The following is a 26,658-nucleotide window of genomic DNA, read 5'->3' on the forward strand; positions in this document are numbered from 1 at the left end:
CCTCCTCTTGTAACCTTTTGAGATAAGCAAACAGCCTGTGTGCACACACATTAGCCATGGAACATTGGGATCAAGTCCTGGGCAGAGGAAAGAACGGCAGCTTTATGGGTCACATTGTCGTGTGTGTGTGTGCATGCGTGCGCGTTTGAGTCTGGCATGTTAAAGTGTGGATTTATGTTAGGTTGTGTATGTCACACCTGTACATCTATTGAACTTAATGTACTGAGAGCTCTGAGGAGAGAGGGGGGTTAAAGAGATCTCTTCCCAGAGGCAGTGGTGTAAAGTAACTAAGTAAAAATACTTTTAAATACTACACTGAACAAAAATAGAAACGCAACATGTAAAGTGTTGGTGCCATGTTTCATGAGCTGAAATAAAAGATCCCAGAAATTGTCCATATGCACAAAAAGTGTATTTCTCTCAAATTTTGTGAACAAATTTGTTTTGTACACTAGCCCCACAACTGCAGACAAATTAGTTTCGTACACACGTCCAACTAGCCCCACAACCGCAAACCCCACGTGTAACCACGCCAGCCCAGGACTTCCACATCTGGCTTCTTCACCTGCGGGGATCGTCTGAGACCAGCCACCCAGACAGCTGGTGAAACTCTGGGTTTGCACAACCAAAGAATTTCTGCACAAACTGTCAGAAACCATCTTAGCCCAGTGTGCTCACCCTTCTCACCAGGGTCTTGACCTGACAAGAGTTTGACGTCGTAACCGACTTCAGTGAGCAAATGTTCACCTTCGATGGTCACTGGTACACTGGAGAAGTGTGATCTTCACAGATGAATCGCGGTTTCAACTGGCGTCATGTGGGAGAGTGGTTTGCTGAGGTCAGCGTTGTGAACAGAGTGCCCCATGGTGGTGGTTGGGTTATGGTATGGGCAGGCATACGCTACGGACAACTAACACAGTTGCATTTTAGCGATGGCAACTGATTGCACAGAGATACAGTGACGAGATCCTGAGGCCCATTGTCGTGCCATCTATACACATCTATACACAATTCCTGGAAACTGAAAATGTCCCAGTTCTTCCATGCTCAAGAGACATGTCACCCATTGAGCGTGTTTGGGATGCTCTGGATTGCATGTTCCAGTTTGCACCAATATCCAGCAACTTCGCACAGCCATTGAAGAGGAGTGAGACAACATTCCACAGCCCAGAATCATCAGCCTGATCAACTCTGTGAAGGAGATGCAAATGGTGGTCACACTAGATACTGATGGATTTTCTGATCCACTACGCTAACTTATATATATTTATTTTATACTTTTTTTTTTTTTTTTTTGGATCAGAAAACCCCAATTTTGTGGTATCCAATTGGTATCCAACTGCAACTCCCGTACGTACTCGAGAGAGAGCGAGAGAGGTGAAGGTCGTGCCGTGCGTCCTCTGAAACACAACCCAGCTTCTTGCTTCTTGACACAATGCCCGTTTAACCCGGAAGCCATCCGCACCAATGTGTCGGAGGAAACACTGTACACCGGGTGACCGTGTCAGTGTGCACTGCGCCTGGCCCGCCACAGGAGTCGCTAGGACAGGGCCTGGACTCGAACCAGGATCTCTAGACTACTGCGCCACTTGGGAGGCCCCCTAACTTTTTTTTTAAAGGTATCTGTGACCAACGGATGGATATCTGTATTCCCAGTCATGTGAATTCCATAGATTATGGCCTAATGCATTTATTTCAATTGACTTATTTCCTTATAGGAACTGTAACTCAGTCAAATCTTTGAAATTGTTGCATGTTGCATTTTATATTTTTGTTCAGAAGGATAGTAAAACAAATTGGGGACATGACTAACCCTAACCCCACAAGAAAAAATACTATTTTAGATTTAGGGATTAGGTTTAGGGAACACAGGATTTTGAATGTGAATCAATTGTTTGGTAATTGGAAAATGTACCAGTTTCTCTAGTGATATCACAGTTGACATATTTAGTCATGTTCTACCGACACCAGGAGAATCCTTTTTTCAAACAATGCGAGACGTTTTTTTTCTCACTTTATTTGGAATGACAAACCAGATAAAGTTAAACGAGCATATTTATATAACGAACATGAGCATTAAAACTATTAAATATTAAGACATTAAACCTCTCTTAAAGCCTCCATTGTACCAAAATTGTATCTACTGTAAATCCAAATAGGTTTTCTAGCAAGCTACTAAGAGAGGCCTATCCTATGTTTTAAGAGTGGTATCTTTGTCTTTTTGCAGACTAAAACCTTACATTTTCAGTGGATTGACAATGGATGCCTGTTTAAAGTATCATCCTTTTTAAATGAAAGAGTTGGCTACAATTTCAATTTCATCCTCCAGAAAAGGCAGATATAATATTACAGCAAATAATATAGCTAAAGTCCAATATACCGAGAGAAAAAATATATAATTTTTTTTTTAAATGTACATGAAGGGTATACTATTTATGAAGGACATTGTAAACAAGAACTGTAAAATGATGTCACACAAGCTAACGACAGTGTACGCTCAATACATATGTGGGTGGAGGAGAACGAGTCAGAGAGACCCCTCTCTGTTAAAGTGGCATATGTCTTATTACATAACAGACCTTTGAATGTGCCTTCTGTCAACAGACAGGCAATTTCCCGTGAATTTAGCTAATTGGGTTGAAGCCCTGTGTCTCCCACTGCCACCGGTGACACACACAGACAGACAGAAATGCCCTGTGCTGCAGACAGGTGCAACCTGGTAGTAATCCCTCCCTCTTTCTCCCTATCCCCCTCTATTCTCCTATTCTCTCTGCCCTCTGGCCCTTTGTGTGTGATGTGTGTCTGTTGCTGGGGCAGCGTGGCTGATGCAACTACCTGAGATGATACAGAGAGATGTGGCTCAAGTGCTCCTATATATCCTGGCCTGTGCAGATCTAAAAAAGAGTCTGGACCCGTCTGTCTCCATCACACAAAAAACAAATAGACAGTTGTAATTGTGGGATAAGTATTTGTTAAATAAGTAATAAAGTAATCAAAAACAAGAATCTTAATCATAATTAAAGAAAAATTAAGTAAAATGTCAAGTGTCAGTTTTATCTCTCAGTAAACTCTAATTTCCAACCAATAGGTTGTCTGTTGAGAACAACCTGTATGAAACCTTTTGGGGTTTAACCTACAAAATAAAATGTGTATAGTTTCTGCCTTTGCCAGTATATGTATATCTGATTGAGGCATAGATTATTTACCAGTATCTATTGGTAAATGTAGAAGGCAGACATTAAAGTTTTTTTTTTCTGTCAGTGATGTTTGTCATGAAAGGGCTGACTCTGTTGTGCATACAGACAAAGCTGTCTCTAGGCATTGTAATCTGTATGTCCTCATGTTTTGTTGTTAAACCGATAACTGTGGCAACAGGGACAGGACAGAGTATTGATGCATTCATTGACTGAGAGCTGCTTTTGAAGTTCTTCAACAGAATGTTGTTTTTCTGTGGATTTAGACCGAAGTAGAGATTTAGAAAGAAATAGGAATTAAGAGGTGGATTTAGATAAAAGTAGGGATTAACTAGAAATATACCAAAACATTTTTAGAAATGTACTTGAAATGAATATTACACTTGAAGTCAATAATAATTGTTTTTTAAGTACTCTATGAAAGATTACAATCATTTTAGCATATAGGTTAATGGTATAGTTGTCCAAATCTATACACTCACATGCCTATACAAATATTACCACTAAATGTAAATACAAATGGTACTTCACAGTGAATCTGCAGAGAAAAGGGAAGTGATGCAGTGGAAATATGATCACAATGCTAAACTAATATCAAAGGCAGTCTCTATTTGTTCTGCTAAATGTTTTTGAGTACATTAATTATGTAATGGATATGTGCCATCTGTGTGCGAAATGCAGATACATTTCTAATGAGTCTAACATTTACATGCAGTGAGTGAGTGAGACTCTTATCAATTCCCCCCCAACTCTATTGCTATCATACTGATTGATGACCATCCTGGGAATTAAATCAATGCAAATGGAACAATCTTTGCAGATTGTTGTCTGAATGGAAAAACAGCCTGATTGTCATCAAATCTGTTATTAACTTTCATGTTGTTCTTGGACTGCACAAAAGCCCATGATCAATGACTAAATTATTAGATTTGAGATGATTTAAAATAGGCCTAAATCTAAAGCAATTTAGATCCTGAAGCAATTATATAGATGATGTTGAAATACAGAATGCAATACAAAAATATCAGTAAGGGAAGGATCAGACCCCAAAGAAATGTGTTTGCTGTCTGATTCAGTAGATCTAATCAAAGCATTCTAGAGCCTATAGGCTACTTACTGTACTCCTGCAGATTCTAATTGAAAACTTAATAGGGTGCAATGATTTTTTTATCTAAATTGGAAGGAATGACTAATCACCTTGAAAAAAAATGCTATTGCTCGACTAGTAAAAAATAACATTTGGAGAAATCAATCTGAAAACACCATACCTTTTTCCTTATCACCTTTTGACAGATGTTACACATGTGAAATGGGTTGGGGGAGGTGGAGTCCGCACTGAAGCTCATGCTGGCCGCCACTGTAACCGTCGTATAAACTGGCCTATGTCACTCTCTTGCAGGTGTGGTAGTGGTGGGTTGGGGAGACCGAAGAGTTGTTAGATCACGAAGCCGCTTTTCGAGAGAGGTATACGGAGGCTCTGTCTTCCCCAGTCTCACTCACCACACAAAGCCAGGCAGTTCCGTGATCAAACTTCTGACTTTGCTCTGCCGGATGTGCCAGCCAATAGCGACGCACAACAGCTAGAGGGGTGTGTTTGCGAAACAACATGCGCCTGCTGTCTTTAGTTAGCTATTAAAGCGATAACCTTCCACAACCCGCATCCTTTTATTAGACCCAAGACAACTAAAAAGCAACTTGAATCCGTACCAAATAAAGGAAAAAACAACCTTGAGCAAAATAATCAACTTTGATGATTTTTCTTTGTGTTATCCTGTATAGATAAATTACAATGTGTTTGTCATAAGTCATTTCATTTGGATAGAAGAGCATGGATAGAACCAGGATACAACATACTCTGGTCTACAAGGTTTGTTTTAGTAATAGGCAATAAAGTTTTACGTGTGTGTGTGTGTGTGTGTGTGTGTGTGTGTGTGTGTGTGTGTGTGTGTGTGTGTGTGTGTGTGTGTGTGTGTGTGTGTGTGTGTGTGTGTGTGTGTGTGTGTGTGTGTGTGTGTGTGTGTGTGTAAACAAGCAAGATGAAAAACGAAGGCTCAGTAATTTGCAGAGCAAAGCAACACAGGCCTACAGCCAGGTAGATCTTCAAGAATAAAACCATTATTTTCATCTTTATACTAAAAATTATAAATACAGACACAAAGGAAGGATCCTGCCTTTGTTTTTTGTGTATGTGGCCATGGTAGTACTGGTAAGTCTGACGTGAGTCACCCTATTTCTGCGGGTATGCTGTAAATTCTCTTTAATTTGAAATACATTTTTAGTTGAGGAAGCAGAAAATATTGCATACAAGTACAACATTGAGTCAGCAAACAAAGAGAGCATCAGTGGTAACAAAACCACTCAGCAGAAATCTTGACTTATCCAGCCCCACAGACATGCAAAGACATGTCTCATCATCTTTCACCTCCTCTCTCTTCTGCCTTTCAATTCTCTCACCCAGGGCTGGGGAGTAGTGAACTATGCTAAACAAAAATATAAACGCAAAATGCAACAATTTGGAAGATTTTACTGCGTTACAGTTCATATAAGGAAATCAGTCAATTGAAATAAATAACTTAGGCCCTAATCTATGGATTTTACATGACTGTGTAGGAGTGCAGCCAAGAGTGGTAGTGATGGGTCGTTCGCGAACGAGTCGGCTCTAAGAGCCATTCTTGTGGTGAACGTTGGGAGCCGGCTCGCATATCAGAAGAGCCAAATCTATTTATAAAAATATTAAAACATTAAGATATGAATAATCAAAAGATTTAAATGAATATAATTAACTGATTCAAAGAACAAAAAAATAAATAATATATAGGCCTAAATGCTCAAGTGCACACACATTCGTTTAGACTGTCTGCTCAGACTAACAGCCTCACCTGTTGTTCCTGTCAATCAGACACGCAGTGTCAACCAATGAACCAAAGATGCGTGAGGGAGGGCAGAGGCAACTCACTCACAGTCACACACTTAGCAGCGAGGAGAGAGAGGAAGGACAGCTGTGAAAACAACAGCTGGAAAATGAGTCGGATGCACAGTAGCATGTGGATGCATTTTAAGAATGTAGACAATGTTAGAGCACAGTGGAGAATTTGCCAAAACAAAATCTCATATAAAGTCGGTTCTGCGCACAACCTACACCGGCATATGCGAACTCTGCACACAACTGTGAAGCTAGCTGTAGCGGAGCTTCGAGAAACTAGCGGGCCTGCTAGTGATAGTGGTGGAGGGTTTAAGTGAGACCACTTATAACTGACCCACCTATAGGCAAATTGTGCCATTTTGTTTTTACCAAGTTACTCAAGGCCTCTAGTTTCTGTGTGCCAAATTAGAAAAAAGTAACCAATCTATACTTGAGTTATTTGACCATGTCAAGATTTTTAAAAATCTAAGAATAAAAATTGGTTTGACAGCCTCGCTGTGAACCCCTAAATATGGGTGTTGGGAAAGCTACTGTGAAAATATAGTTTACCAAGCTACAAATTCCTACACACTGGAAGAAGTTAAGCTACACTAAAGCTACCTTTAAGAAAAACAGTTTACTTAACTAAAGCTACTTTGACTACTTCGTGAAATTCTCATATCTAAATCTGAAATGTCATAGAATACAAAATGCAATAACATAATGTGTAATTTATGCTATTAAACACAAAAACAATGTTTCAAGGGAGAATTAGGGAGGTCTGATGCCTGAAAATAAAGGACATTCTTGCCTACTTGTGGATGGAATTTATATGTTTAAATGAATGATTAGAATATTCCACCCTGAAACCATATAAAGGACAGTGAAATTGATCAGAATCATAAAATTATAATTAATGATGTGTGTAGTGTTAGTCAGTAAAATTATAATAAATGATGTGTGTAGTTTTAGTCATGATGTGTGTAGTTTTAGTCATGATGTGTGGAGTTTTAGTCAGAATTAGGGTAAAACAATATGTCTCTATGGTGTCTTAAACACAGACTGTCTGAGCAAGATTCGGTGGTGACCTTGGCTAGGGGCCACTGAGAAATTTGGGAAAGGACAGGGAGTGCTTCTCACGGTCCCTAATCTTTGTCGGCTGGGTAGTGGGACAGTATGTGCGTAGGATACCTACTGTTTGTGTGAAAATGTATGTGCATATGAATTCTGTTTGTATGCAAAAGTATGTGCGTAAGGAGCTAGTATAAAATGAATGGTTTTGTACAACGAACTTGCGCGCCCGTGAATAAACATTTTGACTATCATAGCTGGGGCCTCCATCTGTTTCATTCAACCAGTATCTTACAAATCCTGGGTTGCAGACTGAGTAGTTAATTGAATTGGGTTATGAACATTGAGAACATAATTCTCATGACACTACTTTACCCATATTTAATTTTATTTTAGCAAAAAAGTAATTAACTACTGAAAACACGATGTAGATTTAAACCAAGCTACTGCAAACTGTAGTTTATTTTCTAGTTGAACTAAACGTAGTAAACTACTCCCCAACACTGGTAATCTTATAATGAGTGCCACTGATGCAATCAGTTTCTCCCTTACATTCTCTTTTGGAATTATCTCTTTTGGAACAATCTACATTGTTTTTTACTTAACTGATTAAAAAGGTGACAGGTCAAAAGGTAGTTAGGGACAATCTCCTCCACCTCATTGCCAGGGAGTCTCAGCAGGCGATACCAGGTGACTCTGGCTTAGGTGCTCTTCTACTCATTATCCCTCTGCATTAGGCTTTGAGTTTGGCTTTCCCACTTATATTTGTAAAGTAAAATTCTTTAAATCTCCCTATAAAAAAAACAATTACTAATCATTAGCCATGAAACTGAAATGTGCTCCATCAAGTATGTATCAAAGGTCATTCAACGTCTTGATCAAAGGTCATTCAACAGGCTCGCCCAAAATTCTTGCTGCTTAGTTTTTAATCCCTACTATTGTTGTTGTCGCCGTCGTCCTTTTTCTAAGAAGAGTGACATTTAGATTATTATTTACTGTTTGTAATGCTATGTTGAGGTGCGGCCGCTCCTTGGTATCATAGAGACGGGCAGTGCCGCACCTCAACGTCCTGTAGTGGACCAGCTACCACCGGCCTGAGGAAAGACACATGAAACGAGGGGTTAACGAGGGGAGCTGTAACCTATAACACACCTCGTTTATTCTTCTCAGGACTTTAAATGGCCCCACAAACCGCGGACCCAGCTTCCGGCAGGGCAGGCGGAGAGGCAGGTTTCGGGTCGAGAGCCAGACCCTGTCCCCCGGTGCGAACACGGGGGCCTCACTACGGTGGTGGTCAGCGCACACCTTCTGTCGCCCACCGGCCCGTTTAAGGGATTCCTGGACGGCTCTCCAGGTCTCCTTTGAGCGCTGCACCCAATCCTCCACCGCAGGAGCCTCGGTCTGACTCTGATGGCATGGTACCAGGACCGGCTGATAGCCCAACACGCACTGAAACGGCGACAGGTCCGTGGAGGAGCGACGAAGTGAATTCTGGACGATCTCGGCCCATGGGACGAACCTCGCCCACTCTCCAGGCCGGTCCTGGCAATACGACCGCAGGAACCTGCCCACATCCTGATTCACTCTCTCCACCTGCCCATTACTCTCGGGGAGAAAACCAGAGGTCAGGCTGATCGAGACCCCCAGACGCTCCATGAACTCCTTCCAAACCCGGGAAGTGAACTGGAGACCCCGATCAGAAACTACATCCTCAGGCACCCCGTAGTGCCGGAAGACGTGTGTAAACAGGGCCTCTGCCTGTCTGTAGGGCCGTAGGGAGATCGGGCAAAGGGAGGAGACGGCAGGACTTAGAGAACCGATCCATAACGACCAGGATCGTAGTGTTCCCTGTGACGGAGGAAGATTGGTAAGAAAGTCCACAGACAGGTGTGACCAAGGCCGCTGTGGAAGGGGAGGGGCTGTAACTTCCCTCTAGGCAGGTGTCTAGGAGCCTTACACTGAGCGCACACCGAACAGGAGGAAACATAAACCCTCACATCCTTAGTCAAGGTGGGCCACCAGTACTTCCCCCCAAGAGCCCGCACTGTCCTCTCAATCCCCGGATGATCAGAGGAGGGTAGCGTGTGGGCCCACCTGATCAATCTATCACGAACACCAAGCGGGACGTACCTCCGGCCCGCTGGACACTGGGGTGGTGGAGGTTCTAACCGAGACGCCCGCTCGATGTCCGCGTCCACCTCCCATAACACCGGTACCACCAGACAAGAGGCCGGAAGTATGGGGGTGGGATCGATGGGCCGCTCCTCGGTATCATAGAGACGGGACAGTGTGTCGGCCTTTGCGTTACGGGAACCTGGTCTGTAAGAGATAGTAAAGCGAAACCTGGTTAAAAACATCACCCACCTTGCCTGGCGAGGATTCAGTCTCCTCGCCGCTAGGATGTACTCCAGATTACGGTGGTCAGTCCAGATGAGAAAAGAGTGTTTCGCCCCCCTCAAGCCAATGTCTCCACACCTTCAGAGCTTTTACCACAGCCAGCAACTCCCGATCCCCCACATCATAGTTTCGCTCCGCCGGACTGAGCTTCCTAGAAAAGAAAGAGCAAGGGCGAAGCTTCGGAGGCGTGCCCGAGCGCTGCGATAGCACGGCTCCAACCCCAGCCTCGGACGTGTCCACCTCCACTATGAATGGCAAAGAGAGGTCCGGATGCGCCAATACGGGAGCGTCGGTTAACAACGCCTTCAGATGACAAAAAGCTCTGTCCGCCTCCGCCGACCACCGCAAGCGCACCGGCCCCCCCTTCAGCATTGAGGTAATGGGAGCAGCCACCTGCCCAAAACCCCGGATAAACCTCCGGTAGTAATTGGCAAAGCCTAAAAACCGCTGCACCTCCTTTGCCGTGGTCGGAGTCGGCCAATTACGCACGGCCGCAATGCTGTCACACTCCATCACCACCCCAGATGTGGAAATGCGATACCCCAGGAAAGAGACGGCTTGTTTGGAGAACACACATTTCTCGGCCTTGGGATACAAGTCATGCTCCAACAGTCGCCCAAGTACCTTGCGCACCAGAGACACATGCGATCGATGTAAACCACCACACCCTTCCCATGCAGGTCCCTGAGAATCTCGTCAATAAAGGATTGGAAAACTGCTGTAGCATTTTTCAACCCATACGGCATGACGAGGTACTCTTAATGGCCAGATGTGGTACTAAACGCGGTTTTCCACTCATCTCCATCCCGGATTCGCACTAAGTTATACGCGCTCCAAAGATCCAGTTTTGTGAAGAAGTGTGCTCCGTGGAATGAGGTAGCGGGTAACTGAACCCCACTGTGATGGAATTTAGACCTCTATAGTCAATGCACAGATGCAGACCTCCCTCCTTCTTCTTCACAAAAAATAAACTCAAGGAGACAGGTGATGTGGAGGGCCGAATGTACCCCTGTCCCAGAGATTCGGTGACATGTATGTCTCCATAGCCACCGTCTCCTCCTGTGACAGGGGATACACGTGACTCCTGGGAAGTGCAGCGTTTACCTGTATGTTTATCACACAATCCCCTCGTCGATGTGGTGGTAATTGGGTCGCTCTCTTTTTACAGAAGGCGATTGCCAAATCGGCATATTCGGGGGGAATGCGGCACGGTGGAGGACTTGGTCTGGACTCTCCACTGTCGTTGCACCGATGGAAACTCCCACACACCTACCTGAGCACTCCTCTGACCAACCCTTTAGAGCCCCCTGTTTCCACAAAATTTTAGGATTGTGAATAGCCAACCAGGGAATACCCAGCACCACTGGAAACGCAGGAGAATCAATGAGGAAGAGACTAATCCGCTCCTCATGACCACCCTGCGTTACCATGTCCAGTGGAACCGTGGCCTCCCTGATCAACCCTGACCCTAACGGTGACTATCTAGGGCGTGCACGGGGAAGGGTTGGTCTATCTGAACCAAGGGAATCCCTAACTTACGCGCGAAACCGCGGTCCATAAAACTCCCTGCTGCGCCTGAATCAACTAGCGCCTTATGCTGGGAATGAGGGGGAAAATCAGGAAAGGAAATCAACACATACATATGACCAACAGGGGGCTCTGGGTGAGCCGGATGCTGACTCACCTGAGGTGTTCGAGTCGTGCTCTGTCTGCCCTCTCGACTCCCAGACGAACTCCTCCAGCACCGGTCAGCAGTGTGTCCTCTCCGACCACAACTGATGCAGGAGGAGGCTCCTCCTCTGGTGGCCCTAGCAGCAGCACCCCCTAACTCCATGGGTGTCGGAGCAGGAGCGCTGGGGGGTGGAACGAACAGACCCTGACCAGGACGCCCGCGAGCAGCCAGCAAGTTGTCCAGCCTGATGGACATGTCGATTAGCTGGTCCAGAGTGAGAGTAGTGTCACGACAGGCTAGCTCCCTGCGGACGTCCTCCCGCAGGCTACACCTATAATGGTCCATCAGGGCCCTGTCATTCCACCTCGCGCCGGCGGCTAGGGTCCGGGAACTCCAGCGCGAAATCCTGTGTGCTCCTCGTCTCCTGCCTTAAGTGAAACAGCCGTTCACCCGCCACTCTGCCCTCGGGTGGGTGATCGAACACCGCCCAGAAGCGGCGGGTGAACTCTGGGTAATGATCCCTCGCTGAGTCCGGGACCTCCCTGACCTCGTTGGCCCACTCCAGGGCTTTACCCGAAAGGCAGGAGACGAGGACGTTGACACTCTCCTCTCCCGAGGGAGTCGGGTGAACGGTCGCCAGATACAGCTCCAGCTCCAGCTGGAGCAGGAACCCCTTACACCCGGCAGCCGTCCCATTGTAGTCCCTCGGGAGAGCGAGTTGAATCCCGCTGGGGCCGTACGCCGCCGAAGAGGGTGGTGGTGCAGGCTGGAGAGTGGCTGAAGACGGGGTAGGGAGGCCGCTCCTCTCCCATCTTTCCATTTTCGCCAACACCTGATCCATAGCTGTCCCCAAACGGTGCAATACTGCTGTATGTTGTTGCACACGCTCCTCCATTGACGGGGTGGGCGCGTCAGCTCCTGCTGACTCCATGATAAGCGGTGCGGGATTCTGTCAGAACTCCCCAAAGAGATGTGGGTGTGGAGTCAGGCACAGGAGAAACAAGTTCAGGATGAAAAGGACGTTTAATCAACCAGCTCAAAAATCACAGGACACCTGACTACAGCAGTAGCCATGAAACCCACTAAGACACAGTCCAGGGAAAAACACCTGTAAAACATGAACTAGCAAAAAACGCAACCCAAACTGACAGTAAACGAAAACAATCCCGCACAAAAACCCAAAGGAAATGTTGAGAAAAATACCCCCCCTAATTAACCAAAATGAAACCAGGTGAAAACACAAAACAGACAAAACCAAAAGAAAAGGAAAAAGGATCGGTGGCAGCTAGTAGACCGGCGACGACGACCGCCGAGCACCGCCCGAACAGGGAGATAAACAAACGTACAGTCAATAACACAAAAGAAAAATGTGTACAGTGTGTGAAAATTAAGTAAGGAGGTAAGGCAATAAATAGGCCAATAGTGGCGAAGTAATTACAATTTAGCAATTTACACTGGAGTGATATATGTGCAGATGAGGATGTGCAAATAGAAATACTGGTGTGCAAAAGAGCAGAAAAACAAAAACAAATATGGGGATGAGGTTGGTTGGATGGGCTATTTACAGATGGGCTGTGTACAGCTGCAGCGTGTGCTGTGTACAGCTGCAAACATCCAGAGCATTACTGTATGTTGGAGGAATTGAAGACCTCCATTGTACTGTAGGTGATCACTATGCTGTACTAATACTGTAAGAAAAACTGGAGAGAAAAATACTCAAGCCCTCATGTCATGTTAGCATTATCTGATTGGCTGTGTCATTGATTCCTGGCTCCTCCTATACAAATATAAAGAGTTATACATATGACATCTTATTTCAAACTAGTCACACATGTTTATTCAGGTGTAATTCAATGTGTATTATGGAATTTGACACTAATCTGGATTTCAGCTTGTGTTTTCATACACACTGTAAATCTGCCGTGTGAGAGCTTGCTTCAAACAAGCAAAAAGTGTTACTCAGTAAGAAATCCAACATTTACCATGCTGTAAACTGGGAGACTTTCCAGCTGATAGCTACAGTGAAAATGGTCAATCTACACAAAACATCCCATAATGACAAAGCAAAAACAGGTCTTTAGAAATGTTGACAAATGTATATAAAAAATAAAAGAATGAAATATCACATTTATATAAGTATTCAGACCCTTTACTCAGTACTTTTTTGAAGCACCTTTGGCAGCGATTACAGCTTCGTGTCTTCTTGAGTATTACGCTACAAGCTTGGCACACCTGTATTTGGGGAGTTTCTCCCATTTTTCTCTGCAGATCCTCTCAAGCTCTGCCAGGTTGGATGGGGAGCATCGCTGCACAGCTATTTTCAGGTCTCTCTAGAGATGTTCGATCGGGTTCATGTCCGGGCTCTGGCTGAGCCACTCAAGGACATTCAGAGACTTGTCTCGAAGCTACTCCTGCGTTATCGCGGTTGCGTCCTTGGGTTGTTAACATGTTGGAAGGTGAACCTTCGCCTGAGGTCCTGAGCACTCTGGAGCAGGTTTTCATCAAGGATCTCTCTGTACTTTGCTCCGTTCATCTTTCCCTCAATCCTGACTAGTCTCCCAGTCCTTGCTGCTGAAAGAAATCCCCACTGCACGATGCTGCCACCACCTTGCTTCACCGTACAGATGGTGCCAGGTTTCCTCCAGATGCGACTTTTGGCATTCAGGCCAAAGAGTTCAATCTTGGCTTCATCAGACCAGAGAATCTTGTTTCTCATGGTCTGAGAGTCTGTATAGGTGCCTTTTGGCTAACTCCAAACAGGCTGTCATGTGCCTTTTACTGAGGAGTGGCTTCCGTCTGGCCTGATTGGTGGAGTGCTGCCGAGATGGTTGTCCTTCTGGAAAGTTCTCCCATCTCCACAGAGGAACTCTGGAGCTCTGTCAGTGACCATCAGGTTCTTGGTCACCTCCCTGACCAAGGACCTTCTCCCCTGATTGCTAAGTTTGGCCGGGTGGTCAGCTCTAGGAAGAGTCTTGGTGGTTCCATACTTGATGTAGGCCACTGTTCTTGGGGACCTGCAATGCTGAACACATGTTTTGGTACCCTTCCCCAGATCTGTGCTCCTGTCTCGGAGCTCTATGGACAATTCCTTCGACCTCATGGCTTGGTTTTTGCTCTGACATGCACTGTCAACTGTTGGACCTTATATAGACAGGTCTGTGCCTTTCCAAATCATGTCCAATCAATTGAATTTACCACAGGTGGACTCCAATCAAGTTGTAGAAACACCTCAAGTATCATCAATAGAAACAGGATGCACCTGAGCAAATTTCCAGTCTCATAGTAAAGGGTCTGAATACTTATGTAAATAAGGTATTTCAGTTTTTTTTTACACATTAGCAAACATTTCTAAAAACCTGTTTTGGCTTTGTCATTATGGGATTATTGTGTGTAAATATTGTGTATGTAATCCATTTTAGAATAAGGCTGTAACGTAACAAAATGTGAAAAAGTCAAGGGGTCTGAATACTTTCGGAATGAACTGTAGCCCCTCTATTTGGTCAGTGCTGCTGATACATTATAATCTCTGTGTGGCACTGAAACTACCCACTGGACAAAATCTGGTTGAATCAACGTTTTTTTCCCACGACATTTCAACCAAAATAATCTGTGATGAAGACGAATCAACATGCAAAACTGATTGGATTTGTAAAAAGTCATTAACATAAGGGCATTGTGTTTTTTTCCCCTAAGTTTGAACATAAATCCAATGACAGTGAATTATTTTGTTGATTTCTCGTTGAGTTCACGTTAGTTGACAACTCAACCAAATGTAAATCAAAGCTATACCGTGAAGTGACTTCTGTACCCAGTGAGTAGTTTGTGTCCTTCTTTAAACCTGTTCCTACTACAGGACACATGTGCTTCTCATTTTGGTTCCAATAGGTGGGTATTGACTGTGCACCTTTCTTCCAGTTTCTTTGTAGCTGGTTTACTTTCAAACTCTAAACTCTGTCATCAGGCATTGCACTGCCTGACCCTCAATGGTCTGGTTTACACAACACTCAGTCCCACTGGCAGCAACAAAATAATAAATCATACCATAACACAGGGTCCTCCAACACAATGAAGCCTGTCTGAGTTCACTGGGAAACCCAGGCCCAGATCACTGGCTGTGGCTAGAGCAAGAGACTGATTTCCAGACCCTGTTAGCTAGGTGGTTGGGAGGTTATGCGGAAATGGCTTGGCTATATTGCAATTTGTGTTTATGCATATTACAGTCTGCCCCACAGATATGTATGCACCGTACAGTGAGCATACCTAACCGCGGAGAACTTTTCAAAGCAATAAAATATTTTGTTTCCATTGCTGGACAGTGACACAGAGGAAGTTCAGATTGGTAACTGGCAGGAGCCAGTGGCTTCTGATTGGATATCTGATTCTCAGTACTTCCTATACTTTGTGAGGATGCCTTTATTATGCATTACAACACATCGCAGTATAACAATCAAATTCATAAACAACTCCTATTTCATATCTCAGCAATCAAGGTTCAATGCCTGGCCACAATTCAGTTCACACAATGAATAACAAAGCTTTATTGTGTGCCTTTGTTCATAAAGTTTTAAGTCTCATCATTGTTGAGACTTATGTAATGTGGGTCTTGTGAATATACAAAAATATTTGGGTCTGATTCAGGTTTTCTTGGCAGAAGTATTCACTTCCTGTTTTGTGAACAGATCCAGAGTGCCTTTCTTTCTGTCAGAGCTCTGTGAATACGTACTGCTGTTCTCTCTTCTCTGCATGAGTTTGAGCAGATTAAACTTGGACGTTCACCTGCTGTTTCTCTTGTTAAGGCTGTGTTAACGTTATGGCTTTTGTCAAGCTGCCAGTAATAATTTTTTTATTTAAATTTTTTATTTATTTCACCTTTATTTAACCAGGTAGGCTAGTTGAGAACAAGTTCTCATTTGCAACTGCGACCTGGCCAAGATAAAGCATAGCAGTGTGAACAGACAACAACACAGAGTTACACATGGAGTAAACAATAAACAAGTCAATAACATGGTAGAAAAAAAAAATTGTATTATCTTTACATTATTTGAAGGCTGAAGGACAACATAGTGTATGATCAACAGTAAATTCCATAAGAACCATTGTAATAGTGCAAAATGATCCCGGCGGATTTCGTAAATGGTAAAGGGCATAATAAAACAGAATCGAAAACCATAAATGTGGGGCCACATATATTGGGTCTAAGTTACATCTACTTTACATAAAATGTAACTCTTAAAGTAACTGTGAAAATATCCTTTTTAAAAGTTAATATTCTGTTAACTCATACCCAAGAAATGCTGTTGACTAGTCTTATACTTGTACTTGTGGCCAAAGCATAAATTGGAGAAAAAAAACTTCAGAATCCCCACCTCAAACTTGAATCTCAAACAGAAGTTTCAAAAATGCTTGCTATTTCCTAAAAGAGAATGTCACCCTGCCTCATTAGCTGAGCTGGCCGATCAGCGGTCTACATTAATATTTTTAATGACTGGTAAACGCCCACACCATTCAGTTGTTGGGGTAGGCCCACACCATTCCAACACAGAAAAGCTGCTTAATAATAATATAATACAGAATACAATAATACAGAAAAACAAGCTTAATAAAAAAAAATTGGAAGGAAAAGTATTTCATAGAAATATGAAAACACTGAACAGTTACTGTAAAACCAAAATGTAAGAAGATGCCCCAAGACATAGATAGGAAAAAGTTAATCTGATCTCCTAAAAACCCTTTCAATGTACTGACATGATGTTATAATCTTCGTCGCAGAATGTGTCATTGACATCACCAATACATTCTGACAGGGAGAGCAGGAAAGAGGGGAGGAGAAAAGATAACCATCCATATAGATAATACTGCCTCAGTCAAGAGGACCCGGACCCGAGTGTAGACCCCAATGCATTGACCCACATTCATACCTGCATTGACCCACATTCTGGACTGTTGACTCTTAGTTCAGCCCAGCTGACCTTTCTGAAGCCTATGCCCTTCTACGGGGCTGAACTACCTGATCCATAGACTGCAATGTGTTTGCTGTTTGTGCACACCATTTTGAATGACTAGCAGATAACATATGTAAATAGAATAGAGAAAACTTGTTTCTAAACAAAGTGACATGGGATGACAGGCCTTCAATGTTGGGCACCTTCTCTCTGCACTCACTTAACTTTTTTGATGGAAATCACAAGTCTAAGGGAGATTCTTACTTGAGAAAAAGACTGTCCTCTCCTTGACTCCTTCGTCCTCTCTCCTCTGTGACCAGGAAACCTAAAAGTGGTTGGGGAGAATATCAGTTAGTTTGTAGGCAAACGGAGGAGTGTCCTCGCCTCCTTGACAGCCTCCTTCCGCTGAGGAAGCACAAGAGTATCCTACCTGAGTCCTTCACGAAAGAGTTTTGAAATCCGCCACACCCCCTTTGAATCGGCTGTTGTTTACACAGAGGAGAAAGCATGCATTTATTTAAAAAACAATATGCTTTTTATCCTTTTATCTATAAATGTTTTATCACAACTAGCTAAATGTATTTTTACTACTTTACACAATGAATTGGGGACTCCACCGCTGTAAACATCATTTGCATGATGTGAGTAAAAAAGGAGAGTCTCATTTCATACATGTGCATTTGTTTCCACTTTCCTCTCCTCCCCTCGACTACCTTTTACCTTTTTCAAAAGGAGGTGAGGAGAGGACGGAAGAGTTGATCAAACCAATTGAGAATCTCCCAAGATTCCACTGTGCTGATTCCCTGGCATTTTCTCATTTGGGAAAAAGTCTGTCCTCCGTGACCTGGAAATTGATAAGCGGTTGAGGAGTATGCTAAACAGAAGACTGTCCTCCCCTCCCTGATAGCCTCCTTTTGGCGAGGAAGCACAAGTGTATCCTACCGTGGAAGAGTTTTGATACCTGCCATACACCCTTTGAATCAGCTGTTGTATTTTCGAAGGAGAAAAGCATGTGCACATTTAAAAACGATATGCCTACCTACCTTAATTCATTTTTTATCCCTTTACACATTTATTTTGGGAACCACCCCTGTAAATGTCATTTGCCTGATGACTCGCAAGTGAAGGATCTTCTCACAAGCACATTTTCGTCTACGTTCATTCGCCTCGATTATCTTTGCCTTTTTTCAAAAGACAACGGAGGAGACAGGATGCAGAAGTTGTGCAAATCTAATTTGGGTTAAGACAAAACAAATCCAAAGGTGAAAGAGGACTTTAGTGCCTTAAAGTTTTAGCATGGGCAGCGCCATTGAGGATATTCGCCATTTTGAAGTAGTCAACTGGGTGGGACTTCCTATGGGTTAAGGGAGCATCATATAATTCCATCCAGGTCATCAGCCAATGAATTATGCTCATGAGCAAACATTTTATAACTGCAGGTAGCAGTAAATCACCAACCATGGCTTTATATCTGTTCAAACAACACACTCCAGGTGGCAGTATGCACCCTTTCAGTTTGTTTGCCAACTCAGAACTATTAGAAGGAAATTGACTACTTCAAAATGGAGATGGCCTCACTGGCATTGCCCTTCACCTCAGATGCCACAATTGGACAGATATAAAGAATTCTCTATCATTCTCTTTGGAAACTCCTCAGGTAATATTAGATTAGTTCCAGACCATCCAAACTGTGATCATGGGTAAATTGTAGTGATGGGTGAAAAATATCCATAGTTACATATCAGGATATTATTCTTGCTCTCTTTTTAAATAGATCCAATTTGTTTTCAGTGCTTTCTTTCCCCATGACTGATCCAAACTCATTCTCATGTCTCTCTGCATCCGACAAATGGTGAGCAATATGTTTGGAACATCAAATAGTAATAAAATTGAGTATCCAATCGCAATACATTAGCCTATCATATCTGGACTTTAGTATCGTGATAACATATTGTGAAGTCCCTGGCAATTCCCAGCCCCAGTAAATTGTGACAGACTGATCAATAATTCATATTGAGTAGATATGTGATGCCAGCGAATTTGTAAATCAGTCTGGACTCACCTTTAAAGTCGACTGTCCAACGCACCCATTGTGTGTAGAGCAATGTCCGAATCAGCATGTCAGATTTGAGTAAAGCAAACAAGTGCCACCTAGTGGTCAAACCTTGAATATCATTTGACACGTACACCAGCTCTGGTGGAAGAGAAAAACGTATGGTGGTGTTTGTGTGGGTCTGACAGTATTATGAAGGAATGCTACAGGGCACAATAGTAGAGAGCCACTCCTTGCTGAGAATGCAACAAATAAAAACCAAAACATGTTTAACCAGATTTAATATTTTTTAAACATTGGGTTTGGAAAAAAAGTACAAAAGTGATCTGTACGCCACAGTATGAAACCAGTTTGGTCCAGAGCTGTAAAGTGAAAGTTGTGTTCCTTTAAAAACCATATTCTACATATGTATTTATATAATTAACCAGCCTTACACATACTCACTAAAAACGATACAAGTTACACATTTTAAATACATAGGCTGACCGCTGTAATACCTTTACATGTGATAAAAAAAAGGACAAAAGTCTAAAAATACATGAGACCACAATGCCAACCTGCATATGGCACTAAGTCATGCAGTATTACAATCGTTACACTACAGAGAAACAGCAAAGCACTACAGCTGTCACAGTGAGAAAGAGGGCAGCCGGGAGATGTCTCTAAATAACAAGGTTTAAAAATCTCTCAAAGTTCATGGTTTTTGCCATGAGAGAAGTCTCCGCTGCTGGCCAGCAACGCTGTGGTCGGACACCATTTTAACATTTGCATACATAGTAAGTTGAGAAGGGTCTCCAATGAGGAGAGACCCTATTCCATAATTACATCCAATTAGAAAAATATAACTAATATGTTACGAGAAAGTTGCTGTTGAAGACAAAAATCCCCCAAACCTGGGAAATGCTCAGAATGTGGTGAGGAAACACTAAGAAAGACAATTGAATAAATAAAATTGCATGACATCTATAAAAATCAACTTGGTTCTGTGATGTTGACAATCTTTTCCACCTTGCGCAAACCATGCGGCTGTACCCAGGCAGTGTTAACGAGGCACTCTCCTCCCTCCATCCACAGTCAGATATTTTTTAAATGACCTCAGGGTTAAAACATGAAATTTGGAGGACGCATTCTTATTGTCATGTCAACATGAAAGACGATTTCCATGTACAGCATGTTCACCAGGATCTCCAATGAAGAAAACTGAAAAGGATCAAAATTGAGAAAACAGAAAGGAGAGGGGAAAGGTAGAATGGCATCAGCCTTTCACAGTGTTAAAACAACGAAGCCCCTCCGAGCTGTGGTTGGGTGGGCTTGTCGTTACGGTAACAGCAGTGAACTCCCTGTTCTGTCAAACTTCTTGCCCTTTGAGAGTGCGGCCACTTGTTTTAGCAGCTCCCGATTTTTGGCCTGTAGTAAAAGAAAAGTAGTGAGTATGTAACCATCTATGTTTAATGAAAGCATTTACCACACAAGCTAGTAGTGTTTGATTACATCCTACTGTGCCTCTTTCTTAGGAAAGTTGTTTGAACCCAATGTACTTGAGGGGCTACAGGTCAACATATCGGGTTGGAACTTGTCTCAATGGCTACATTTACACAGACAGCCCAATTCTGATCTTTTTCCACTAATAGATCAACCCATTTGCCAATAATTGGGCAAAAGATCTGAATTGGGCCAACCGTGTAAATGTAGCCAATGGCTCACAAGATGTCAGGTTCTTTTCTTGTAAAGGTATGCATGGAAATTTCTAGTCTACCTGTTGCTGTTCCATGGACTCTTTGTGCGCCTTCTCCATGTTGTTCATCTTCACCCTCATGTTGGATTCCTGGTACTGGAAGTCTGCCTTGAGCTCTGTGAGCTAGAAGTACAAAAAGAAAAGAAAAAAAAAGGCAGACAATCTAATCAATACAACATGACCAAAAGTCATATTTCACATGAAACAGTTTAGAAGTGTGTATGAGTACCAGTCAAAAGTTTGGACACCTATTCATTCAAATTAATCTTTAGTTTTATTATTGTCTACATTGTAGGATAATAGTGAAGACATCAACTATGAAATAACACATATGGAATCATGTAATACTCAGTGTTAAATCAAAAATATATTTTACATTTGAGATTCCTCAAAGTAGCCACCCTTTGCCTTGACAACAGCTTTGCAAACTCTTGGCATTCTCTCAACCAGCTTCACCTGGAATGCTTTTCCAAGAGTCTTGAAGGAGTTCCCACACATGCTGAGCACTTGTTGGCTGCTTTTCCGTCGCTCTGCAGCCCAACTCATCCCAATTGGGTTGAGATCAAGTGATTGTGGAGGCCAGGTCATTTGATGCAGAATTCCTTCCTGGTAAAGATAGCCCTTACACAGCCTGGAGGTGTTTTGGGTCATTGTCCTGTTGAAAAACAAATTATAGTCCTACTATGCCCAAACCAGATTGGACGGCGTATCGCTGAAGAATGCTGTGGTAGCCATGCTGGTTAAGTGTGCCTTGAATTCTAAATAAATCACAGACCGTGTTACCAGCAGGGCACCGCCACACTATCACACCTCCTCCTCCTCCATGCTTTACAGTAGGAGCCACACATGCAGAGATCCGTTCACCTACTCTGCGTCTCACAAAGACACGGCAGTTGGAATCAAAAATCTCAAAGTTAGACAGATTTCCACCACTCCAATGTCCATTGTTGGTGTTTCTTGGCCCAAACAAGTCTCTTATTGGTGTCCTTTAGTAGTGGTTTCTTTGCAGCAATTCAACCATGATGGCCTGATTCACACAGTCTCCTCTGAACAGTTGATGTTGAGATGTGTCTGTTACTTGAACTCTGTTAAGCATTTATTAGGGCTGCAATTTCTGAGGCTGGTAACCCTAATGAACTTATCCTCTGCAGCAGAGGTAACTCCGGATCTTCCTTTCCTGTGGCGGTCCTCATGAGAGCCAGTTTCCTCATAGCACTTGATGGTTTTTGCGACTGCACTTGAAGAAACTTTCAAAGTTCTTAAATTTTCCAGATTGACTGACCTTCATGTCTTAAAGTAATGATGGACTGTCATCTCTTCACTTATTTGAGCTGTTCTTGCCATAATATGGACTTGGTCTTTTACCAAATAGGGCTATCTTCTGTATACCAACCCTACCTTGTCACAACACAACTATTGTCTCAAACGCATTAAGGAAAGAAATTCCACAAATGAACTTCTAAAAAGGCACACCTGTTAATTGAAATGCATTCCATGTGACTACCTCATGAAGCTGGTTGAGATGGTGCAAAGCTGTCATCAAGGCAGGGGGTAGCTACTTTGAAGAATCTCAAATATATTTTGATTTGTTTAACACTTTGGTTATTACCCGATTCTATGTGTTATTTCATAGTTGATGTCTTCACTATTATTCAACAATGTAGAAAATAGTAAAAATAAAGAAAACCTGGAATGAACAGGTTTAGAGATATATATATATATTAGTTAGGCGTGTACCTTTCGGTCCTTCTCCAGCATTGTCTGATCCCTCTGCTGAAGCATTCTCTTTAATGACATCACTTCCTCTTTCAGCTGGCTGATCAGAATGAAGTTGTCCGTTCCTCCACAATCCATAGATTGGGTGATTGAACTACTGCAGGGAGAGAGCAGGGAAAAACAAGTTAGGGTGGCAGAAAAAGGAAAATACCTGTTTGGAGATCTTTTTCACACTGGCCAACTTTACCTGCTCCAACAACACCTTGATGGCAACCATCACAGATGTGTGTTAGCACCAAGAAGGCCAAAAATAAGTGTCAGGAACATACTGGATGTTCAGCACTGTTTACTTCAAAAAGTTAAAACCAGTTTGTAACTCCTTACATGAGATTGAAACTCCTCTCGTACCTGTCCCCGTTGGATGGCTTCATCTCCAGTTTTGGTTTCTTCTTTGGGGTCTCCTTCTGGATCGAAGACGATTTATGGCTGAAGGGAGAACCAAGACACAACTTTAGCCACCAAGGCTCCATCAAAAACGGAACTCGTCCCAGATTGCCCCATAGTTAAAATACATTGTATAACTAAGCAAATGGGCATGTCAAGTCAAAACACTAGGGAATGTGATTCAGAAAGAGGTGGTAAGTCACCTCTGCTTCCACATTCCCTGCTCTGGACTTAAGCTCCCACTGAGTCTACAACACAGAGACAAGAAAATACACACAAACAAAAAACAAGTTATGTCATTTCATCTTTCCAAGATGTTTCTTCTGATATTTGACACATACATTACTCAGACCACTACATCCTTCCAAAAAGTGCCTGGTCAGCACAATACATATATAGTATTGTGACAGAGCAGAGACCTGCATTACAAAGGATGTAAAGGCCTAACACGTAGAGGAGAGGGCTGTGGCGCCAGGGCCTACTTGTGTGAGCTGCTGTGTCTTTGCTGCTGGTGGTGATGGTGCTGTCTGGAGTGGAGATCCTTCTCATTGAGCGAGGAGTTGGAGTGGGAGGAGCTGAAGCCTTTCCTCTGCTCCTTGGTCTTTTGCAGTACACGTCGGTAGGACAGAGTGCACAGCCAGCACAGCAGTTTCCCATCCACCTGACGCAACACACACAGGACAGTGGAGGATGGTGAATACGCAAGTGTTGGACAACATGCATGTCAGGGTATCAATGCAGCAGGTGTCTGTACCTACCTTTCTCCTGCCCTCCTCCTTGCGGTCAAATGCGCACTGTTGTTTGCACTGCTCGCAGGTCTGTGGAGGGCCATACTTCTTCTCTGAGTTGGTGCAACGCTGACACTTCGTCCCAATGAAAGCAGCAATGATGTTACAGTATTGGCAGGGTTTGGGCTATATAAGAAATGACAGGAGACTGTTTCAACCTGCTTTTTCAGACAATTTGTCCAGCATAACCAGAACTGAGTCAATCAGTACATAATGTACAATTATAAACAAACAGATAATTCAAGACAAACATACGGTCCCAAACTGCTTTACATTCTGGGCACACTTCTTGCAAATGGTGTTTGTTTTGCTGGAATAAAGAACGATAAAGAGAAATCACACCAACATCCTGAAACCAATGTTTTCACTATATTACATGGTGATACCTTAAGAATGGAATAAGAACACCATGTACAGTAAAGGTGCTGGAGCAGAACTCACCTCTCCTGCTGAAACTCTGATCTGCAGTATGTACACTTGACGATGGGATGAGCGATGCGACACTCCTGTTGATACAAGAAACAAAGCTAAATGTTGGCAATAACACTAAGAAATAACTAAACCCTCAATCATGGGTTGTTTGTCCTACCTGTCAAAAAAAAATGGTATGCTTTTATTTAGTGTTAGGCATTTGTTCATTATTATTTACCATGAATGGGAAGTGTTTACAATGAACCTTTTATTTAGTCAATCTGGGCAGAAAGCTTGAAAACCTGTGTGTGGTGGTAAGTTTATAGCAATGGGAAATAAGTATTTACAACACACCAGCATGAATACCAAAATGTTTTAATAAAATGTAATAATTTGCCACTGGAATTATAACTCGATTTTTGCCCATTCCATTTTGAATTTCTGTGGAACATAGCCTACCCTACAGGCTGAGGAAGAATGCTACATTGAGCCCCCTGGAATTCAGTTTTGTAAATGCCGGTAGTTAAGACTACATTGATGATAAAATACTTGCAAGTGGCATGAAGTGTAAACTAATGACACATGAACAGGTTATGGACGATGAAATGTGAAAATAGATAACGTTAGTTAATAACCCAAGTTCATCTGACATTATTTTGTCCGTTACACCCAGCGGACACTTCCGTGAGAAAACAATTCTCGGATACATTGTATCGTCCACGTCTTGCGTGTGATATTATCTAGCTGACGAGGTTGCCATTCGCGTCCCAGACATGTTGCAATGATATAGCGGTTACATAATCACTTGCTATAAGGGTACATCTAGGTAACGTTAGCAGTCTAAACACGCGTGAAACACGTATACGTCTGTAGTAGTACAGTAACGTTAGTTAACCATTATTTTGCCAGATTTTGGGCTAAGTTATCTAAATAGCAGTCGCCCACAACTAGCTAGCACCCACACCTCCAGTCCAAACCTTGCACAGCTGCTGTCCCTGCGACAGTTCTTCGAACGGATACCGCTGGTTACACTTCGTACACGCGTAGAGGGCCGTTGTTGCCATTCTCACCAAGATTAACAAAAAGTCACAGATAAAAACAAATAGAGTGAAATATGTAGTCACCTAGACAGCGTGCCGTCTTAACTATTTCCTCGGTAGCTATTTAGCTAAGCATGTAGCTAGCTAATAATAGTTAGCTAGGCTAATGCTAAATAAAACAGCTAAATGTTCTCAAATATATATCATCTCTTTCTGTTGGCTAGCTAACATACGTTACTTAACATCGTAGTCAAAACAACTGATAAAAGATTCGTCAAATATTTAACGCTGATCTTAGATAGTAATTCTCCTATCTAGCAATTCTCCTAGCTTTTTTCCCTTTCTCTTTTTTTTGTATCCGCGGAGTCGTCATTTATACCGGATGCGGCCAACTAGAAAAGAAAGAAAGATAACCCAATCATGACATATCATCAGTGCGCGGGACTTTGCATTTTGAAACACAGAAGCCAATCAGAGAACAAAACAAGACTGGGTGATTAAATTCCACTAGAGAGGAGGAGGAGAAGCGAGAGGATTTTTTTTGTATATGAGACTTTCGAATTACGTGAGGCCTGATCGAATAATAGTTTCGTAATGTTTAGACTATTACAAATGTACTGACATAAGTGGATGCACGTGGCATTCCAGACACTTTGAGAAAAAAATACATAGTTGTGCCAGTTGTTCACACGCGTATCTGCCCTCTCATTGGCTAGAATGGTCCCACCCGATCTCGCGTGCCTTCATGAAAACATTTATTTCAATTGTTAGTTCGGTCATCTTGTCAATATAATATATAGTCTTTGATCCCACTAGCCTCTGCCGAGTGGCCATATCTAGATGGGATACAACTTTTGTCAAATTGGCGTCCAAAGTCGTTTTCTTGCATTTTAGCGAACCCTTTTCTTAACGTAGAGTGCCAGGTCGCAGTTGTAAATGAGAACTTGTTCTCAACTGGCCTACCTGGTTAAATACAGGTGGGGGGGAATATCTTTTTTAATCCTAACCTGCTACATTCAATCTCATAACTTGCTGTGTAAATTCTCCCAAACCTGCTATGACAAGTACATTTTGACAAAATCTGTATCTCTTCTAGCCAGATCGCAGTTGTAAACGAGAATTTGTTCTCAACTGGCCTACCTGGTTAAATAAAGGTGGGGGGAAAAAACGAATTATCCTAACCTGCTACGCTAAATCTCCGAAACTGCTATGTAAGTTGCCCTAATTAACCTTACCCTGGACAACCGTTTGTTAAAGATCCTTACAGGCTTTGGCAATGGCAGCTGGCGTCCA

The 26,658-nt window shown here is 42.8% G+C and overlaps 2 protein-coding genes across 5 annotated transcripts in view; both read right to left on the minus strand.

Moving 5' to 3' along the window:
* LOC129816447 (sestrin-3-like) overlaps window positions 1-17,989 on the minus strand; it is a 29,112-nt gene extending 11,123 nt beyond the window's left edge. The window contains exons 1-3 of one of the 3 annotated variants that reach the window (XM_055870971.1): window positions 17,899-17,989; window positions 17,609-17,660; window positions 17,443-17,503 (exon numbers count right to left, since the gene is read on the minus strand). Coding sequence is in view for 2 of the 3 variants with exons in the window: in XM_055870953.1 (XP_055726928.1) it covers window positions 4,463-4,540 (78 nt within the window). In the remaining variant the exon portion in view is untranslated. Of the gene's footprint in view, window positions 1-4,462; window positions 4,737-17,442; window positions 17,504-17,608; window positions 17,661-17,898 lie in introns of those variants that run through there. The other 2 variants (XM_055870953.1, XM_055870962.1) reach the window with 2 other exon arrangements.
* Window positions 17,990-19,495: 1,506 nt separating this feature from the next.
* LOC129816462 (protein FAM76B-like) lies at window positions 19,496-25,760 on the minus strand. 2 transcript variants are annotated; one of them, XM_055870983.1, is made up of 10 exons: window positions 25,303-25,760; window positions 24,356-24,420; window positions 24,170-24,224; window positions 23,885-24,040; window positions 23,609-23,787; window positions 23,330-23,374; window positions 23,067-23,168; window positions 22,704-22,839; window positions 20,988-21,089; window positions 19,496-20,638 (listed from the first exon to the last, which is right to left on the minus strand). In XM_055870983.1, exons 1-10 carry the CDS (start codon window positions 25,387-25,389, stop codon window positions 20,549-20,551), a joined length of 1,017 nt encoding a protein of 338 aa, XP_055726958.1. In that variant the 5' UTR covers window positions 25,390-25,760; the 3' UTR covers window positions 19,496-20,548. The 2 variants fall into 2 exon arrangements, with proteins under 2 accessions (XP_055726958.1, XP_055726968.1); XM_055870993.1 differs by having other exon boundaries at window positions 23,091-23,168; window positions 25,303-25,759.
* Between the last annotated feature and the right edge of the window lie 898 nt (window positions 25,761-26,658).

Source organism: Salvelinus fontinalis, chromosome 2, assembly GCF_029448725.1.
Source record: "Salvelinus fontinalis isolate EN_2023a chromosome 2, ASM2944872v1, whole genome shotgun sequence".
NCBI lineage: Eukaryota > Metazoa > Chordata > Actinopteri > Salmoniformes > Salmonidae > Salvelinus > Salvelinus fontinalis.

What these genes read in the sequence shown, in the direction of transcription:
- LOC129816462 (XM_055870983.1), bottom strand. Translation starts at nt 25,389, where the DNA reads ATGGCAACAACGGCCCTCTACGCGTGTACGAAGTGTAACCAGCGGTAT. An exon ending in CAGGGAATGTGGAAGCAGAG is followed by an intron (nt 23,169 to 23,329) that starts GTGACTTACCAC and finishes TTCTCCCTTCAG; the next exon opens with CCATAAATCGTCTTCGATCC. An exon ending in AGTCCATGGAACAGCAACAG is followed by an intron (nt 20,639 to 20,987) that starts GTAGACTAGAAA and finishes CTTTTACTACAG; the next exon opens with GCCAAAAATCGGGAGCTGCT.